The 22355-nt window shown below is 38.9% G+C and overlaps 1 protein-coding gene across 2 annotated transcripts in view; it reads right to left on the reverse strand.

Moving 5' to 3' along the window:
• TENM1 (teneurin transmembrane protein 1) overlaps positions 1-22355 on the reverse strand; it is a 337672-nt gene that overhangs the window by 156625 nt on the left and 158692 nt on the right. For both annotated transcript variants that reach the window (XM_075763591.1, XM_075763590.1), the window contains exon 4: positions 2056-2296. In XM_075763591.1, the coding sequence (XP_075619706.1) occupies positions 2056-2296 (241 nt within the window). The remainder of the gene's footprint in view (positions 1-2055; positions 2297-22355) is intronic.

Genomic DNA, 22355 nt, shown 5'->3' on the forward strand with positions numbered 1-22355 from the left:
AAGAGAGATGCAGAAAGGCTAAACAAGATCTATCTAATTCTTAATTGACGAGAACCAAAAGGTACTTAATGGGTACAGAACGCCCAGGGATCAGCCCTATATGCGGCAGAAAGTATAGATATATAAGCTTGTTACACCAGAAATGACAGAGGTTTATCTTTATAAAGATTGTGTAAACAGAGGCTTCTAGCTCTAGAAGGACTAATGGAACAAAAATTTTGTTTATGTTCCCTTTTGGAGAAAAGTTTTAATTTTCTTTGATTCTTTTTGTGATTTGTTCTTAAGACAAACAAGGAAAGTTTTATTTCAGAATAAATCAGTTTATTCTTCAATCACAACTTAATAGCCTTTCAGAGAAGAAAAAACTTAATTTGACACTTATGATCAGCAGCAGTTAAATGTTTAAAGATATATACTAAAATTAAGTTTTGTAATAAAATAAAAACTCATAAAACCCCCAAATTAATTGTGATAACTGGCCTTTGGACATAATGTGTATTAAAAAGAAAACATTCCCATGCACAACGCCTTATATTCTCTGGATCAGATTAGTTGGATGTCAGACATTCACGTGTTTCACCAAACAGAACTTTCACAGAGTTACACACTACACGTTTTAAAATGCCAAAAGCCAAAGGAAACCCTAGTCAAAACTTCGTGGTGCTCTGTTCACCATGAAGAGGAAAAACATTGTAGAAAATCAAGGGCTTGTTTTAAACATCAAGTCAGCAAACACAGCTGTAGTTGAAAGCCATCAAATTAGCTAACATTTATCAAGAACACAAAAAGCTTATTATAGCCAAAAAGTCAGAGGAAACTGTGCGTTTACCTCTGTGGCAGAACTTTGGGTACTGAAACACAGGCTTGCAGAATACAGAATGTATTTGCTTTCAATTATTTTGCAGAGTAGATTATTTGTGCAAATTGTGAATGATCCTGAATTTGAACTCTCCTGTTCCTGTCCTGGTTTTGGCAGGGATAGAGTTAATTTTCTTCCTAGTAGCAGGTCTAGTGCTGTGTTTTTGGTTTAGGATGAGAATAACGTTGGTAACACACTGATGTTTTAGCCGTTGCTAAGCAATGCTTACACTAAGTCAAGGATTTTTCAGCTTCTCACACTGCCCTGCCAGCGAGGAGGCTGGGGGTGCACGAGAAGCTGGGAGGGGACACGGCCAGGACAGCTGACCCCAACTGGCCAGAGGGACGTTCCATACCATATGGTGTCATACTCAGTATATAAACTGGAAGAAAGCTGGCCGGGGGGGCCGCTGCTTGGGGCACAGACTGGGCATCGGTCGGCTGGTGGTGAGCAATTGTTTTTCATTTTCCCCAGCTCCCAGGGGTAAGGCTCTCCGTGCTCAATACCTGTCTTGGGCCCATATCATTTCTCCATTACCAAATGATTATCGATTTATATTCTTTGTGTATATATACAATAAAGTGTTTAAATATGCATTGAGGGAAATATTATTTTAGTATTATTTCCTATCTTTTCTTATCCACGGGAAAGCTACAGCCTGAACACTGACTCCAGAAGTGCCAGAGTACACTGATTAAACAAAACTTCTATTTGCTGATTACAAAATGGCTCTGGGAGAATGTGGGAGGGTGAGACAAGTTCACATGCACAAATCCTGACTGCATACAACTCTGGAATACTGATGTAACCTACACACCTTAAGTGTTCCAGGCCAGGCTGGATGGGGCTTTGGGCAACCTGGGCTAGTGGAGGGTGTCCCTGCCCATGGCAGAGGAGTTGGAACTAGATGGGCTTTAAGGTCCCTTCCAACCCAAACCAGTCTATGATTCTATGATTCTATAAATCAATGTCTTCCAAAACTTTGCAAAATGTGCTTTTATGAGCATTAACGATCTAGATCAATCAAGTAAATAAGGTCTCACATAACACGGACTCAAATCAAAAAGCATTGGCATGTCCTGAACGACAAACTTGTAATTCCCCATCCCCATCTCATGTCAACTCCAGCCCTCCTCTCTTTTTTTTTTTTTTTTAAAACATTTAAGATATGTTGTGTACAACAGGTTGGTCTGTACCTGGTTTCCAGCGGTATGTTACTGTTCAAGACCCAGCTGTTATGGAGATGCACTGAATCTTGCGTACTGGTGGGGGGAGTTGGGGCAGCAGGACTGGGCTGGCTGCGGGTGGTCATTGATCTTCTCTGGAGAGAATCGGCTGTTGGAGGTGGTTTTCTGGCGCAGGTGCACGCGTGCGGTGGTGGAGGTGGAGGCGGGAGGGGTCTGAAGGTGAACTGGTTGTGTGGGCTACCTGGCATATCTGAAACAAAAAAAAAAGGCAAAGAAACCCACAGAACATTATTATTTTAAAAAGATCAAGAGAGCACGAGCATGATATAATATTTATTAGTATTAAAGCACTGTGCTTTATCATGTTGTTAACCTAGTTGCCTGTAAAATGTTGTTGCAATATATGAAATAATTTAAGATATAATACCCTACTGAAAGGACTATTAGACACAGACACACATCTTTTGGCACTGTAGTTCAGTAGTTCAACCAAAAAAAAAAAAAGAAGATATAACATTCACTTAATTTCTCATAGGATGTTTTGGGGAGGAGGGTAAAGAACAAATAAATCAGGTTGACATTGAATTGCAGCACAGATACCAACTGATTTCATGAGGTATAAATCTCATTTAAAAACATCTGTGAAAGAAATAGACACAGTATAAGAATGAGTCTTGAACTTCAAATCAAGGGAGAAAATAACTGAGTAATTCCTACCACCTAGCAAATATCTTACATAAAACAAGGTTAACACATTTCTGTGAGTCCGTTAGCGCATTTGTTGAACGAGACCTGGCAAAGGGCACTTTTACAGACTACCCGAAGCACTAACGACCCAGACACCCTGCGAGAAGGTTTTATGGCAGCTAAAGGCAGATGAGCTGGCAAGGAGCTCACAGCCACAGGACCAGGCAGTGAAGGTGGCGTGCGTGGTGGGTACCCGAGGTCCTGCTGCCTGTGCTGCTGCTGCCCTACAGGACCCCCAGCACTGCCCTCGAGCACCCGAGAGGGACATTGCAAGAGCACGGGTCCTGCCCTGTGCTAACGCTGCTACGCGGCGCCAGTGAGCTTGAATTCTCCTGCAAAAGACAACGAAGATACACATATGGTGTAACGGTACTTTGAAGGGACAATAAAATCTTGTTTTCTCTGCTTCCCACAAAAGTCTCCAAAGCCTCTCAGTAGAGCAAGAAACATAGCTATGGACAACTGAGGCAAGAAATTCCTTTTTCAAGGAACCATAACAGTTTGCAAAGAAGATGCTGTTGAAAATTGCTGCCAGATTGGGTGAACTGTGAAGCTATTAACCTGAAACTCTTCCAGCTAATTTACCTTAACGCGGCTTCGTCCCACTTCTATACTCACCCTCACTCTCCCTTGGACCTCAGCAGACGTCCAGTTAAATTTGCACAGAACCAGCTGGAGCAGAGCTCTGATGAACCTGCAAAAATTCCCTGCAAGGAACTGTTGTTGCCATCCATTTACAACACATGGTTTCTTTAAATTATGACACGATGTGTTTTCAAGGTGAAAGATGAAAGCATGCCCCTTCCCTTCTTGGAACGGCTGGTGGAAAAAAAGCACTTTTTTTCTCTGTGACAGCCACAATTTACCCCAACTGGAGAAACAAGGTTGTTTAGTGCTCCACATAAGCTTTTCTATGCTGCAGTAAGCAAAGCTGTCACGGATTTGGCCCAGACTTAATCCTTTTAATTTCATTGATCTTTTATCAAGGCAGCATTCTTACAGTTGCATTAAGGTTTACACTGTAATGTTAGTTTGCATATATCAGAAATGCATTTCTAAGCATATTAGAAAATTGGAGACCTCAGTAAATTAAATCACTGGAGTCAACAGCCCAGAGCTCTGAAATAATCTGCTAAGGCACTTTCATATAATAATTAATCTTGGTAAATCCTGTATCCTGCTATTTTAGAATTGAAAGCTACCCAAATTTTTGGACACAATATTTGATGTCCAGCATCCTCAAGTATTTGATCAATGTCATCCCTTTACTTAGTGGTATCAATCTTAAATCCACTCTACGGAAAATCTGCAGGATTATTATACATCCTGTAATTTGCATGACGAGACATTTTAATGGTTGTGCCACTGCCCTGTTAGAAAATTGCTGATCTTTGCCAGGACACGCAGTTAAGACTCTACAAGGTACATCAAAAGCTATGCAGTAAATGCCGAGCAGCCAAGGTGACTGCTTCTCTAGGTAAATGGGGGGAAAAAAAAAAAAAAGTATCATCTATATGGCAGCGCATCTTTTAGTTCCTTTCTTCCCCTTTTATCTGTACCGTCCCTATCCTGTCGATAGCACGCAATTATCTGACAAATAGTTTAGTTTGTTCCATGCAATAGACTGGTTCTGCTTTGTGAACCATGAAGTATTTCTGGTTGGTACGGTACTTCATCTCTCCCAGTGCCATTTATCACAATACATTAACGCATCAGATTTCCTGGGGGATTCCTTTTTAATTATCACACTTGTCACCCCTTTGTCCAGCTACTGGCATCGCAGAAAACCTCACATCAGATTCTGAAGTATTTTGGTGATTTAAAGACAAGTCTTCTGCATCAGACCTTCACTTCAGTGAAACAATGCAAATTCATTATGCTGAGAATCAGCCAGAGTTTCCAATTAGTTTTTAGAGACTTTCTAATTTAGCAAAGTTATTTTTATTTTGCTTGAAACTAAGTCTACGTCTCATTAACTTTATTTTTATACCACAAAAAATGTTGCTTGGGATATAAAGCAGCATTATAACTAAATATGCATGCTTACGATTCTTCAGGACTCTGAATAAACACTAGACTCTGTAAAATAACTTAATGCAAAAATCATTTAAATACCTAAAAAGTGTTATTACACAACATAATTTGTCCAAAGCCAACAAGTTTTCAAAATGTATAGGAGTGATATAGAAATTAGCTCAACTATGAATTTTTATTCTGTTGCTATTGTTCAGCATAATGCTATCCATAACAACTCCTGGTTTTATTTTTAATGTTTGCTAATAATGTTCAGATTTTCAAATTTTTTTTTTAATCAATAAGTATATGTATGATATGCAAATATAGCGTTATTTGTTTTCAATGTGTTCATTGACATGGTAGAAGCTTCCATTCATCTAAAACTGTAACTATAAAACATGATTTCAGCTCAAACTTTACATTTAAAATAATTTGCTTCAAATCAGGTTTTCATCTGAGGAGCGTCCAAGCCAGAATTGACGCTCTTGGCCATCGCTATTGGCCTTCTCATCTGCACTTTGCATTTAGCCTATTTTTTTTTTTTTAACAAGCAGAAGAGGCTGTTCAGAAAATGTCTAAATTCTTTCCCCTGAGAATTCATTATTTTTAAATAGTTCTCTCATTTCAGCAAAGCATATCTAGAACTGTGATGTTTCCTGAAAAGATCTATACAACAAAGCAGCAGGATGCTGCATATCAGAGCTGCTTTGTTTTACTCTCACTGGTGCACTCCCCATCCACTCCACAAACTGCACTTCCTCCCCTCCCCTCTTTTTTTTTTATTTTTAGTGGTTTTGCTTTCATTCGTCAATAACAACACTAATTTCTTTAGCTTTTTTAATTCAAGACCCTTCCCAAAGTCCATGCATTCCCTCCAAAAGAGAAACTGCTGTATTGATGCTAGCTATAAACAAGAAAAACTACCCTCATAATTCTGTTAGTTGGCAGGATTTCTCCTTGCTCTCCTTTCTTTGAAGTTTGAAGGGAGGAGTTCTGCTTCCGTCCGGAACGTTTCTTCTCTGGTTCTAACTCATTCTTTTGGATGGCTCTTGCTCAATATGGAGCAGACACTGCTCCATGGCAGTTGTATAACGGAGCCTTGTATCCTACAGCTATGGAGCACAGACCTCAACAACTCCTCTTCAGCTGAATCCTACTACTACTGCTTCTTCCTTCAGGAGACTCAACAATTCGGATCTTGCTTTTTGCTAGGCCTCTACTTAGCAGAAAGTGGAAGGTTAATTAACTTTGAGGGTCCCCTTACTCTGCCATGTTGGTCGAGCGCTGCCTTTCTGCTCAAAAGTTATTGGAGGCACAGAACAACGGACAGGAGCAGCGTTAACATCAACTAATTCTCCTTAAGAGTCAGGCTAAAATGCCTTTGTAATCATAAACGTGTACCTAAATTGCTCTATAGACTGACAAAAATGAAATAAGCAGCTTTATCAACTACTTACCACCTGATTAAGAATTAGTTCTGAAGATAAGCCAGGCCTTTGCTGAAGTATTTTCCTAAGAGTTTTGAAAGTATACTTCGCTATACTTTTTGGATCCACATGGAAAGAAGAGGTAATTGAACTGTTTTATCATTTACTGACAAGACTACAATAGCCTGTATCGTTACTAAGTGAAGTATATCAAAGAGAATATATTAAAAAGTAATGAACCTTAAAAAGGTTTGCATCTAACCTGTAGTGCTTTTGAGATATTTTAATTTTTTCAGTTCCTAAATTCATACTTTATTGGTATGTTTGGATTTTTATATTTTTTTAACTAGACGTGTCTCAGCTGAGTATGAATTAGCTTGCAATCCGTTATTTAATGAACAAAATAGCAACATATGTTCAGAGAGCTTAGTTTAGTTTATTTAAAAGGTCTATGGGTATGCTATTACTTAGTTACAAAGCAATCTGGAACTTCTCCTCAAGCAGAGATGAAGGAGGATAATGCTATTTATCAAAATAGAGCCTTGGAACAGGTAAATCTGCATCATGTCGGAAGATGTGTCTGACACCATCTAACAGCGTGGAAGGATTATGCCCAGAGCACCGTGCCCGGCTTATATAAACGGGCACTGAAGAACTGGAAAAGATTCAGTGCAGGGAAGACAGAGGATCTGAATGCTTAAGATTGGAGCTAAAAAGCAGAGAACAAAAATTCTCAATTTTACAATGAGATTTATGCTCTGGGTATAAGACAAACTGAGAATTAGATGTAGGTGCTACCATTGCAGAATGCTGGCTCTGCTACCTGTTAATATACTTGCTGATGCTGTGTAACTCTTTACACCCTTTCCTTCCATTCTAAATTTTAAATTATTCTTTTTCTATGTACGCACCAGTGACCTTACTAAGCCCCTAATTATTTTTTGCCTATCTCTGAATTCCTTTTATTTTTGCTGTCACATATTGTGAGAAAAGATGAATATGAAAAAAAATTGTGTATGAAATTGCTCTCTTGATGTATAAATTTACATTCTGTTTCAATAATCTTTTCTACGCTTGCTCCTTCTGATGTAGCTCAAATTTAGTTGGCCTACCTTACTTGCAAAATCCTTTGCTTCGTGAACTTTGTCAGACCACTAGGATATAAAAGTATCTAACGAGTACCTTTAATACCAATTTACTTTTAGATTATTGTTTTGCTGTGCATAATTTTTTTCCTCAGCCTTACTACACAGTAAATCTTCCAGAACATAAAATACCAAACATCTCTAAAGAATTCTACAAACCATATGGTTTTATGCAAAATAAAGTTTATAATGTAATGAAAGCTTATAAACTAAAGGTCATATGGACTCAAAGTTTACATACTAAGTAAAAAGAGATTTAGAGACCTCCAGAGACCAGCACGACTTCCCACCACAGCCTACTGACTCACGCCCACGGTGCTTTGAGCTCGCCCCGGCGGCAGCAGATTGTCCTTGGCGAGCAGGTCGGGATGGCCCAGAACAGACTGAGGGAGGGACCAGTTCAGCACTGGGGATCATCGAGGGGCTCTGGGCACTTTATTTCTCAGTGCAGGTGTCCCCTCAAATAGCCCAGTATATAATTTCGTACCCTAGATGAATCTTCCATATCATTATTTAGGCTGTGCTGAAAACACAGCACTTCACTTCTGAAGAAAAATTAACAGACATCTTATGCCATGTACTTTGAATGGTGTCAATGAGCATAAAATACAGCTGGATTTACATTATAATAATGTAATGATGTCAAACAAATGATGTATAATACTTAAACACTCAGTCCAATGTGTTCATATGGATCCCATTAAATGTTCTCAGCATCCCATATGTTCAATTCCCTTGAATCCCTTACAATTACACACACGCACACGATAACAGCTTCTAACTCATAATTTGTGGATCATTTTGACAAAAAGAGGTTTGGTAAAATACGAATTCTAATAATTTCCTAATGCTAACAGAAACTCATTTCTCCTTCAGCATTTCCAAGTTTACTCATATTTAAAAATGAAGTATGATGCAATTCAACTCTTTTAAAACACGAGTAGCGTTTACATTGAATGTTGTATGGTCTGACTGTGTAGGGAAAAAATCTATTCTGCATATACGCTACAAGGACAGTAAGGACTTCTTATGATGGCTGTGGCACACTTCCTTTTCTATTTTTACATTAACAGTCAAAACTTGTACTGTAAGACCTGAGTGACTATGTTTTGTAAACACTCATAATGGACCTCATTCTAGGAAACTTTACAAAAACATAATTACCCCCTTGTGCATATCAGACTGAAAAGGAACGATGGGAGCATCACCAGCAGGTCTCTGTTTACCACACTTGCTTTTACAGAAGTAAATGTTTTATGTTTCTTTAATTCTGTTTAATACAATCTCTTGTGCAATAGTGCTAAACTCAGCTAAAATTCCTTCTGGAGTCATTTTTATTTAGGGAGGCTAATATGAGCCTGGGATTTTCCCATTATTTTAATTTTACATTTTTGGTCCATTTCTAACAAATAAATGGTGGATTACTTGAAGTCTACTAGAAAAATCTTCACAAATCAAATAGTATAAATGGACTTTATTACGTTCATATATTGATATTAAGTGTCAATACCTTAAAACTTCTAGCACTAGAGAGCATAAGGAATTGTCATTAGCAGGACTTGTGTATTTGCCAGTAATTCGCCATTACTGTTGCACATCAGGATGGTAACACTGCTGGGCTCTACTTCTGCTAAAACATCAACTACTGGCATGATAAAAGTGAAAAAAATATCGGAAATCTCCTAGTGTTTTGGAAAATAAATCAGAAGTGTCTCAGAAGTGTCTCTGCAATCAAACTGTTTCTTGACTCAGCTGCAGGAAGGTGTGGGGGAAATTTTCAGGCAAAAGAATGGAGGTTAGAACTGATTAGAAAAGGAAAGGCAGCGATTTATCACCAGGGAATGATCACATGGCCACCCTTTCCATCTTTGCTGATAGGATGCGTTTAATAATATTCTGCCTTGTAAGATTCAAAAAATTCTGGCATCTGTCGTCTTTGTACCATATACTTAACTTGTCAATTTTACTTTGCAGAATTCCTGAAATAAGACTGATACGCTCTTTTTTTTTTTTTTTAGGGGGGTGGGGGGTGGGAGTGTTTTTGCTTTTTCTGATGATAGAAATGTTAATATACTCAAACCGAAAGAAGGGCTTGTGGGCCCAAAGCTCGCTCTTTTTTTCTCCAGCTGTATCAGCTGGTGCAATGAAAGACATTACCTTTCCTGACAAACTTTGCCTCACTTAGAGGCACTTATAGTTGTAGACCATTAGAGCCACGACAGCACTACTCCTCCTTAATTAACTCCATCACTCAGTGTTTTAACTTGGGAGCCTGATTGCTGAAGTAGAATAATTTTGGACATAAACACTGCAGTACAAGATACCACTCTCTGTGCTGCAGTTTGTAACCAGAAATGAGTTGCAGGTTATAACGCTGTGTACTGTAGATAAGATGCAAGTTTCAAATGTTATCATGCAGAAGCACCTGACAATATAAACACGCTGATGCGTGTTCATATAAAATAAACATTGCCAAAGGGGAGTGAAGAGCTAGAGCTCCTGAGGTGCTTTTATTCTGCTGAACTGTCTGAAATATAGCTTTGTTCCACAGTACTTCTTCATGTAGCTGTTAAATACCAATGCACTCCGTGTATAATATTTATGGGAAAACATTATTCCATTTATATGAAATGCTCACATTTGTGTCAATTAATATTTCAAATTCGAAATGAAGCTACCCTACTCACTCACTCCCATCTCCTTCATTGCAGGTGGTGCATCCAGCAGATTCAAACTCCCATCTGGTCGAGACAGGACTCCTCTTAAATCACAACACTCCGGTCCAACACAAGACAGGCCCGTTGGTGGTTGAGTCACAGAGGTCAGGGACAAAAGGTGAAGGGAGAAGAAAAGCAGCGCTCCAATTATGATGGAGACCGAGGGAACAACCTAAACATCCAGCTCAGGCTTCCAGCGGTTTGTTTAGCGGATCAAGCAGCTGCTGGCACAATTAACATCACACGGCACTCAAAGGATAGAAGTGGAGACTGACAGCTCCCAGTCAGCTTAAAGGTGATATTTCAGGAGAATGCGTAATTCCTGCCATTACTTAAAAGTGGTGGGTTCAGTCAATACCACGAGTTGTAACTTCTATCAGCGGCAACTCACGGGGGACGGTACAATCACTGTTCTAAAACTCCAAACAAAGCGGGAGAGATTATAGCTTACAGAGTAAGCCTATCATCCAGGTTTACAAAAGCCAGGCAGTTACAAGTAGCCTGGCAGCAAATTTTGATGACCTTAGAGGTGAACAGATTTTGATTAAAGAGCAGTTTATGATTGGTAAAATAGGTTGCGAGCAGCCACGGCTGTAAAAATTAATGTTTCCCCAGTTATTGATGGTTTTCGGCAGAGTGATATATATTCAAGTTTTGGCCTTTGTGTCATTAAATTCATTAGCTGTGAGGGCTTTCTAAAATGTATGGGTAATGGAATTAGCAACTATAAATCATACTGAAATACACAGTGTATTTAGCCCAGTAGTTCAGTGGAAACATCAGGAATATGGACATATTAAGCCACTTTGTCACCAACCTCTCTACGGTGGTTGATAACCTTCCCGGCCTGCCTCTTACCTGCTTCATCTGTGTTCCTGTTCCTTTGCAACATTTTTAGGAAAAAAGACTGCTTGAGGCCATGCCCTGTTACAGACCCGAAGAACGTAAACCCCTGCAGCATTCGAGTTCGCTGCACAGCGATGGCTGAGGTGAAGACTCTCCCATTTTAGTCCTCGCCTTGTCAAGGCTGGGGACAGCGACACGAGTCCTACCCCCTGGCTGAAGTACAGAATCCTGTTCAACTTAAAGCCCAGCCACGAGAGAGATCACTTTGTTGATTCGTATTTTTGTAAATATAAAATATCCTGTGGCTCTACAGAAATACGAAAAGATGACAAGCCTTAAGTCATAGTTAAACCTGCCAGTTACATCAGGACCCAAACTCAAGCCCTAACGAGCACGTTCAATGCGCATTCCTGAAATTACTGGGGGCAAGATCCCAAGCGTATCCCCTATCTTTTTGGACTCAGAGCTTGCGCTTTGTTGGCAGGTAGCACTGCAAACTTTAAGTTTACTTCAAGGTGGGAGTGCCTGAACTTTCTGAATTCAAGGATGAATGACACTCCAGCTTCTCCCACCTGGATATATAAAGGCTTTGCTCAGGACACCTGACTCTCTGTACTCCAGATTATCATGTCAAATCCAGATATCCCGAATATCTCCTGACACTATTTTGCAGAGCATAATTGAAAACACTAGATCCATTTTACGATCAATACTATGTACACACGTAGAAGCTTGAAGCTCTTCTGGATCGTTCAGTCTCTACCCCCACGTATTTACTTCATTTTTAAGACAATCCTTTTAGAAAGGTGTTAATGAGGGAACATCAGGAGAAATATACACTAGTTTCTATATTCATAATATTCTGAAGAACATGTTTATAGCTTATATAGGAAAATGAGGGTCTCTATTTTATTCAGTAAAACAGTATTCTACATGTTTTTGTTATGGATTTCACCTTGACATTAAATTGCTCGATATGAACATCTATACATATATTTCCAGTGACTGTTACATGAATACAGGCAGCATTAAAAAAATAATTATTTTATCTATGGTTACATAGTAACTTGTGGAGGGGCAGAAAAAGCTGTCAAATGTATCCATAATACATAAACATGTAGAGTTTCACTGTGCCTCTATTTGCATATCTCAAATTCATCAAAATAATACTAATGTAGTATTGTTTTATAAATAAATATTAAGAAATACTTTTTTTGACAGAAGACTTTGCATCTAGATTTCGCGTAAACGCTGTAGCCAGTTAGATAGACTACAGCGTCTGTAAGAGAACCGCATAAAGCCTTAGATAGGGCTCAGCACCACATTCAGCTGGAGGATACAGAGGAGCACAACGCATGGTCAGCACACTGAAATAAGCTAAAAATTACTTTCAGTTATGGGTGGGGGTTTTTTGGTTGTTTGTTTTTAAAGTAGATTGGGGCATTCTGTAGAAAAGTTTTATGTCTAGACTGTTTCCCTGCCTTTCTGGGGAAGAGGTCCAGGAGAACCACAGCAGTGCTGGGGCCATCTGGGTGGCTTTGCTCTACAGCAGTAGAGAAGGAGAAGACAGCTTACTCAAAGTTGGCAAATATCCCTTGGCCGACAAAGTTCAACCAGAATTCACCATCAGTCACTAGGTTCCATCTGATTATAGATCTGTATCCCCTGTACTGGCTCTGTAGAAATGATTTCTGTTGTGTCCTCTGAGATTTCATTTGAAAGTGATTCTTCTTTCTCTGTAGACTGTATGGGGTAGCAGAGTTGTTTGTTGCTACAATTTTCTGCTAGCTATTTTGGATAATCGGCCTGACTTGCTCCCTGTTGGTCAGGGTAGAGAGCTCGCAGGAAACTAGACTGTTCGCTTCAAGTCCACTTATATTCTACTTCACAAACTTTAGTTGACAGATTTTTTTAAAGAAGAGTTCTTTAAGACAAATTGCATTTTCAAAACATATATTGTCCTTTTGAAGCTTTGCTTTAGAAAAGAAACAAATTTTTAAAGAGAGAATTATTTTAAATTATCTTTTCATTCTCTGTTTAAACAGAGAATTATTGTTTTAAATAAGAAACATTTTAAAAAAAAAACCCAAGAAGCATGGTAACCTTAGCGGTAGGATAGTTAGCATCAATTTATTGTCGGTAATCCTTAGAAGTACCTGGTATTATTCAAGAAGGAGGTTGCATACGATTGTCGGATACCATAACGGAAAGCTATTTGTCACTCACCAAAGGATTTTACATGGTATCTAAATTACCCTAAATTAATTAAAGGATATACTTTAGCTGACTGACTACTACTGCCTTTTATCCCTAGAGGTAGTTAACAAGTTCCTGCCCCTCTCAACTTAATGCACAAATAAAAGAAATACTTCTACAAAAAGATCTATTCCTGCCATTGATGTTTGCTAACATTTTATTTAGGAACGTTGACACTTCTCCTATAGCACTGAGCTTGCTGGGAGCAAAGACAATGGTACACGTGTAACTGATGGTAAACAACAAATCGATTATTTTTTAAAGAAAAGAAAAACTCCTGTAGGGAAAGACAAAATAACAACACAGAAACATGTAATGCCTGAAAATGATCCTAACGGCGTAGACACAAACCCACAGTTTTCAAGTTAGTCTCTCTAACGCATATTTAGGCATTTATTAGCAAGCATGTAGATCTGCTGAAATACCAATATGCTTCTACCACTCCACTAACCTGGGGGTTGTGGCCTGGTTCCTCAGAACTATTTAGGACTTTTAACTCCACTCTGCACTTTATTATTAGCAGCCCTGCTCTCTCAGAGCAGATCTTTGGAGATCTGAGCAGAGCACCTACCAAGGACCACCGGGGTCACTGCTGCAGAAGCTCATTCAGATGGCTAACCTCAGTTTGACAAGCGTCTCCTGCTACTCTTGCTCAACTTGCAAAAGAAATCTAGTGCAATTCAAAATTAACAAAGATTACATCATTCTACAGCATTAATAGGTTATAAAAGTTCTTTGTGACTGTATCCTCAGTTCACCTCACAACACATTTCTAAGGTGCGTTTCACTCAAAGCTTATCCATATAGTTATTTAAGCTCTTTGTAAATAAGACACGCATTTTTGAATATTGCTAGAAATTACATCTATAAAATATCGAATAAAACCTTCAAAACAAATGCATAAAGAAGTATCAAGGGAAACATACGTTTTCATATGAATCTAACCAACAAAGTATTTTAATGAGTGCACATCTATTAAGAGAATTCTCAGGATACTGTAATTATTATTCATTTTCTAGAATTGTTTCACCATGAAGGTTTATGCTACTACGGGGACTTTAATGTTTATGTTTTGTGACGGCTGCGTTGACTATTAAAAAGCAATTTGGCTGACATTTTAAGCCTTTTGTTGCCAGTTTTAATTGGATTGTTCACCAAGCATCAACTCCCCCGTTAACTGCAAAAATTACAGGCCAACGTCAGTTTATAGTAATGACTGTTTAATGATTTTATACTGTCAGTATGCCAGCTATCGTATGGATGCACGCATGATTAGTTTCATATCAAGACCTGTAATTAAATAATTGAAACCTAAACAAAAGAGAATATCAAACAGGAACACATCCTTAATAAAGACTCAAAGATTTATCACGGTACTTGTTCCAAATTAAAAAATAATTAATGTTTTGAGGTCAAAGAGCACAAGAGTTGGTGTTAAAGGAAAAAAGTTCTCTGCACCTTCTGCTATAGAAGAAATTTCTCTTTAAGTGATGCAAAGTTCAAGAGCTCACTGCAGTGAGTCTTTGCTTATCATTCTTAAAACTGACTCAAAATTATTCAGAATTCATTATTAGCTATTTTTGTTTGCTTTCCAGACTAGGTAAAGCTGCTTTTATAATAATAATTATAAGATATAAAAATAATTATACCTCAACTGAAACTTACAGTACTTATAATCAAAGAACAACAAGCCCACTAACTTCTCAGAAATTCAGATTCTTGAAAGAAAACCGATTATTATTATTATTCTTTGTTCAGCTCTGAATCCTATGCCAAACTCCTACATATTTCAGAATTTCAAATAGAACAAAAAAAAAAAAGGCTTTCAGAAGACAACTCTTTGAAAGTGCGAAATATCCATGAAAATAAAGCCAGAAACAAAGACTCGCAAAGCAGGGCCAACACTGCAAAGGCAGCGAGTGCCTCCTCGTACTGCTCTAACAGAGTTCACGAAGCTGGGGGTTTCTTGAAAAATCTCACACCTTATGGTTTTTGGCCATCCGACATGGATGGTGGCTTTCTGTAGGCAGTTAAACTCTTGAATTCTGAAAAGAACTTGGTATTCCACACTTCTTGACACTTAGAAAGTCCAGGGAAAAAAAAATACTGACCAAGGGTTTTCACTGTCTTATTAATAAGCACATCTGGACTATAAAATTTGGGATAGGGTGTCTCTGTAAACCGAGCTGGCACGTTTATGGATTCCCATTAAACTTAGACCTCAAAGGTCAAATACCAGACTTTATTGTGCTATCCATACAGTAAGTATTCAGGCAAATTTCAGCAATTTATAGCAACTTGGAAGAACTTACTTTCATCTGTTTTCAGGCTTGACTTTTATAGACTATAGTCACCTACTAGAAAATATTAACCTACTGGAAAGTCAATAGATTTTCAAGGTTGCTTCATTTTTATGTACAAAAAGCTGTATGCCTTGCAGAATCATTCATTTTCCTTTTATTGCCAGGATGATGGCTTAAAACCTGTTCTGACCAAACTTTTAAGCAGATGGCTTTATTTGAAAGATTTAGGGGTAAATTTAGGACCCATTTCTTTTCCCAGTTACAACAGCATGATATGGGATTAACTCCATTGATTTCAATTACGTTATTCTGCCTTGGTTTGCTAGGTGTAACCACAGAAGCTCGCAGCCCAACTTTGATAGGGCATATCCATTTTTTTAATATATTTAGAAAAAGAAGATTTGTCACTTCAAAATATCAGCTGTGGAACACCGCACGATTCTATTCCAGGAATGGGGTTACTGTATTTGTGATTTAGAAAGAGATGAACCACTGAACCAGTAAAATACAGGTTGGCACAAACTGATTTCGATTCACAAAATAAGAAGGTCCAGCAGAGGTATGTGAATGGACCATACATCAGCAGATGAAAATTCACATCGACAAATGCAAGGTATCTCAAATTGATTGCTGAGATATAAATTAACTCCAAGTACTCAGAAAATGGACCTGTGTATGTCTGTAAACAGCTCAATGAAAACCTCTTTTCTATGTATAGCGTTAGTAAAAGAATGTAACAGCATGGAAAATAAAGCAAATTGGACCGAAAGTAAACAGGCAAATAGTGTTAAATCATTACATACACATCATGTGGAATACTTTGTTCCATTCTTGACACTTTTTTTTTGTTTTCAGAGCAATTTGGTAAAAATAGAAAGGATTTTACAACCAGGTGACTAGATTAGTGATGTGAAAAACCACTATGTGAGGAGACACTAAACAGACTGTGTAGTTTAAAGAGAAGCAAGATGTAAATGATAGAGAAACAACATAATGAACTCAATAGGTAAGCAATTATTTCCACTCACAATAAAAGCAGAGTGAATCACTAAATGAAGCTGTTAGGAGAGAAATTTAAAACTGATAAAAGGAAATACTCTGAGGTGTTCATTTTTCTTTTTTCTTTTTAACAACACATTTAATGGAATTTGTTGCTACAAACTATCATTGAGATGAGGAGGTTGCAAATATTTTATCTATAAAATTTTATATAGATAATTATTCATCCACATGGAGTAAGCAGGCAATATACACGCAAACCTAGGAGTATCTAAGTATAAAACCTACTTACAAGGAAGCATTTTTATGTATATAAGTGAGATATACGTATGCATATTTCATACATACACAAAAATCTCTACTGAATTCAAATCCCGGTGGGGGAAAAAAAAAAGTTAAGACTGATATTTGCCCAGTTTATCTGTAATCTAAATTTTTATCATCTTCAAGGATTTCATTTCACATAAGTTAATACAACAGCATGGAGCAAAACTGCAGTCACTGCTTGCCTCCTGCTCCAGCCAGAGAACCTCAACCAATTCCAGCCGTTAGAGAATTTCTCCTTACGTGACCAGGTCAGCCTTGGTTTAGTCAGAAGACATTTGGGGAAAACAAGGTAAGTATGTCATTTACTCAGCCATCTGATGAAACAAGTTTAAGGCAATCCATTCTCATGGCTGAGAAAGAAGAACGGTTCTGCCTTGAAGTCATGTACCACCAATAATGCAAAAAAACTAGAGACGAAATACTCGATTTGCAGATCTCGGAGTGAGCTAGGTATGGACACTTAAATAGCAATTTGAAACTCAACACACATGAGGAACCCATGAAACCACTTCTATAGGATTTATTGTCCAGAACAGAATAGTAATTCAAGCCTCCTTCTGATCCTTATCCTGATGTTTAAATTCTAATTTTGATGCTTACGTGCAGTCTTTTGAAATACATGACTCTCAGCAAAGACCAAAAATAACCTTGTACAGATTCTGTGAACAATACAAACGGGACTACCGCACTTCAACCTGAATGATGCAATAACCAGGTAACAAAGTACCCTCTGCCAAATACATCTCACAGTACTGAATAACAGTATAACCAAGGAAACTGGGATAGAACAAATAGTTCCATTCATATACTTGCACTCTGCTTTATATCCCTGCCTGCCTTTATTATGGAATATGCAGACTGAATGCAAACAAAGCAAATGTATCAAGGAGGGGGAGGAAGGAGTTGGCAATAATACGTGCTATAGTTACTTTTTACTAAAGAGGATGGACAGAATGGGTGAAGATCAGCAGGCAGTTTCAGCTTATGCAATTTCAAAATGACCTTTTAAAAGTAATTATTAGAGCTGAGTAGTAGCATTCAGCTGAAATTGAACTCTTCAGAATTCCACGCACTTACAAAGTAGAAATTGTGAAAGAAAAATGCATCATACGCATCAAAAAGGAGGGGGCCACTCAGACACAGCTTTCTTCCTCCTCCTCCAGTTTGTTTTTTACAATCTTACATTGAAGAAAAAGCAACACACCACATATCTATCAAAATAAAGTATATCCTATTGTAGAAAAAATACACAGCTGAAAAACGTATGAGTAAACACGTCAATGAGTTGGTTCCAACTGAAGAAAAAAAGAACTGAGTAAAAAGATATAATCTAAGACAGCCGTATGGCAGTTCATAGTCCAAATTCAGATGAAAATTTTGCCTAATGTAGGAGGGAATATCAGATGGCTGCAGAGACACTCCCAGGGTAGCGTACAGCCTGCAGTGATCTCCAAAGCTCTATTCATGTCCTGTTGGTTTGACAGGGAAAAAAGGGGGAAGAGGGAAGGGAAGGGAAGGGAAGGGAAGGGAAGGGAAGGGAAGGGAAGGGAAGGGAAGGGAAGGGAAGGGAAGGGAAGGGAAGGGAAGGGAAGGGAAGGGAAGGGAAGGGAAGGGAAGGGAAGGGAAGGGAAGGGAAGGGAAGGGAAAGGAAGGATCTGTCACCAAGTCGGTGCTGCAGTGTGTGTGCCAGCACCCATACTAACTCTGCGTGCTGCAAAGCAACTGCATGGTGCCAAAGAGGCTGTGAAGAAAGAATCGGTACCATTGCCTGGGAAGTCTGCTGGGCTAAAATTAATCTCATGTGTGAATATCCTTGCAATCTGATAGCACAAATATTGATTATATTGTTACATCATTTATATTAAAAACATTGCTGTACACTACTCGTGACAGCATAGCTAACGCAAAACCAACTTTTACTTCATGAGACTGAACTAAATGACCAAAGCTGTAGTTGACATTTATGGTATTGATCAGGCTCCAACATTAAAACAAAGTAAAATGGCTTGGGAAGTTTATCCATTTACTGATTAGTGATTCATCTCCTTCCAGATGACTTCCGAGTATGACAGCATTGTGTATGTTTGCATTCTTCTTCATTGTGAAGTCATTAGCTCCATTTCACTGCTGTGAAGGCAGCACTAAAATGACCATGCTTTACCTACACAAAACTAAACACTTCATGCTGCCTTCAAAATGACTCTATTGCCCTAAGCCCCCCTCCCCAAACCCCATAGCAACATCAGCAAACTCCACGTCTGCTAAATAAAAGCCCCCCCCCCCCCCCGCAAGGCATTAGTCAAAGACAAAGCTGTTCTATCAGGTTGTATTAGCAGAGAATCCTTGAATGGCTGCTGTTAAAGTGAATAATATTGTCCAGGTCATCACTGACTAGGTGAAATCACCTGGAAGATTTCCAGCACCGATTCCATGAATTACAAGGAAATTCTGCATTCAGTAATACTACACATTCCAGGCAGAGCAGGACTGTAGGCAGCTGCTATGTGGAGTATAGCGAGAGCACAAGTGGTCCCTACACGTACCAAACCCAGGGGCAAACTCTTGTCACTGGAGCACAGACAACGCACTGAGACGCTCCATTCCCAAAAGCAGGAAGGGAGAAGCACAGACGAGTGAGACGCTGTCTTATTTCCCTTTCACACGAGCCAGGTGAACGCAAGGGAACTGCCAAGTGCACGCTCTTGATGGGTACGGTAACACGTTCCTTCTCTCTCCGTCTCTCCTGGTGTTTCAACCAGTGCAATGAAGCTCTTCATTTTCTGTCCCAAGTTCTTACTGTCAAGCAAAACTGAGCAATAAATGGAGATACAGTTCGGCTGAGAGCAGAATTTGATTTAATATTCGTATAACACTTAGAACATAAAAACGCACTATAGAAGTGCTAAGTCTTATTAAGCTTGGCAATAGTGGATGCAGGGTGACAGTTTCCCTAGACTTGACAGTACTGCTCACCAGAAGACTCCAACGTATATATATATAAGCATAACCAGGCAATGCAGACAACACTTATTAAGGGTAGCAAACAGAGGAAACACTCCTCCTCGCATATCTAGAAAGCCAGTCTTTATGGCTTTCATCTGAGCACAGGAAGCTCAGCTTTATTTGTTCTGACGCACACACAGGACTTGAACCTTAGGCGCTCAAACCATACACCTACTACCGGAGACGTGCCGCTCTTAATGCGTAGCTCGCACAGGGACTTGAACTTCTGTCAGTCACGTAACACGGGAGTGCCCGACCGCTGCGCTACCGAGCGCCTGGTGTCTGTCTCCATACTCCAATAAATATCTGATTATTTATATGCAGTGAAGTAGCTCCCAAGAGACGGGGAGAGAGAGTGAGGAGAGACGACTAATTGCGTACCAGGCGCGAGGGTATCATTTTCAATCCGCTCCTTCATCATTATTTGACTTTCCAGGCGAGTATCTTGACAACTGCCTTTCCTCTGTGAACCTCTTGCTCTGATGAGGAATTTCGCCTCCAAACAGAGATCTCTTCTTTGGGGAAACGTCACTGGAATTGACACATTTCCTGAAATGTTTGGGTTTCAGCACACTTTCAAAGAAAAGAGATTTTACATTTTAAAGCTCTGCCGCAGAGATACAGGCAACGCTTTAACGTCAGGCATAAGTCACAGCGGCAGATTTCTCTTTCCCAGATGGTGGTAGAAACCATAAGTTAGAGGAGCTTCTTGTTGAGGTGCAGGGGGCTCCTACGCATCGCGCCTGGGGCAGCACGCCTGCCCGTACGGAAATGTCACCGGTACTCTGGTCGTTTACTTCTTTACCTACCAAACCCACCATAAACAAAATGTAGGCTAAATATAGCCAACAGGGGCTTCTTGTTGATTGCAGTAGGAACTTCAAGTCCATTTAAAATAGTGAATAACTATTTATCGGTTTTTCTTCAAATATAAGAGGAAGACTCGGTGGATTCTGAATGTATCCACACACTGCTGATGCTTTAAAGACAGACTAATTCCACTATATAGCCCAATAAAAGACAAGATACCTGGTAATCTGCCTCTTTGTGAAGCAGTACTTCTTCTCATTTCACACAGGAGAGATAAGAGACAGCATGAAAAGCTAAAAGGACAGCACTTTATCCCTTTGTTTGAAAATTTTCAATAGACAGCGCCTTTTTTTTTTTTTTAAATATTAAATGGGTTCTATTCAAATGCAGCTCGAAAGAAAACGGTGTCTAGTTCAGGCTGGGCACAGTGACCTGCCCTAGATTGTAGCTGAACAAAGGCATAAAAGCAAATGATAAATTTCCATTTTGTTATACAATATTTCATTAAGGAGCTAATTAAACAGACTGTAGTCAAATGCAGCATATAAACAATATTACACATGAAGGGAAGCATTTCTGGGAAGATATTAGCTGATAGCACTAACATAAATGATTTAATTTCCCCCCCCCCCCCTTTTCTCAACAGTTAGGAACAAAAAGCTTTTTTTCCCCATTACCTCATCCTAAGTACTTTTTCAAATCAAGCCCGTGTTCACATTCATGCTGTCACTGATAATGGATCTTGTGTCAAATAAGAAGAGAGTAAAGAACCTGATAATAAGTGCAATTATAAAACATCAAAAATGGTAGATCAAAGTGGATTTCCTTTATTCCACTGTGTACAGTCACTTCACAGCTTTTCAGTGGTCCTGTCATGCGGTCCTGACAGGATGTATTAATTTTCTCTATTATCATAGCAACAAGAATGGCACACTTCAGAAAGCAGCTGACAAATGCAGCTCCTCATTATTACTCTGTCTTACTTTTATTCATTTTGTTTATAAAAACACTTTTTAAATCCCCTTCTCCTGAGATTCTCAGGCATGATGATAGCCATCAAATGGTTGATAACCTTGTGATAAACGAAACTTGGGGACAAACTCTCAAGCCTTGGAAGTACTGTCACTCTTCAGAAAAGAACTGGAATTTACAGCCTCCAAAAATTTTGAATCCAGTAATGAGTTCATGCTAGAAGAGCTTGAAAACTTTACCTAAATATTCCCATTATAATTTATCTTGGAAGACTATCCATTTTCTGAGTATTTACTAAATTCTGTATGGGAATATAGAGTATGGTTTGGTTAAATATAGCGTATTTAACATACAAATTGCGTTTGAAAAAAAAATAATAAAGCTCAGGAGTTAAGCAAACCAGCTCTGCTTCATTCTTCCTGCCTTGGCCCCACGGGTACCATGACTCAACTCCTGGTGCGGCTGCTCAGGTTTATCACCGCAGCGATAGTTAGAAGCTTCTGAAATGAAATGTGCATGGCAGGAAAATAGTTTTACAGCATTTTCCCACAGGAAAAAAATATGGATAGAGGCTTTGAGCTGGGGGTCTCCTCAATAAAATATGCTTACTCTTCCCGACATTAGAGCTTGCAGGAGGGTTTGCTTTTGAGCTGATTGCAAAATGTTGTGGCCAGTATTGCTATTATGCAAAGGAATACAGACTCGAACCCAAAGAAAGCAGAATAAGAATCAAGAAAATTG

Source organism: Balearica regulorum, chromosome 11 (genome assembly GCF_011004875.1).
Source record: "Balearica regulorum gibbericeps isolate bBalReg1 chromosome 11, bBalReg1.pri, whole genome shotgun sequence".
Taxonomy (NCBI): Eukaryota; Metazoa; Chordata; class Aves; order Gruiformes; family Gruidae; genus Balearica; species Balearica regulorum.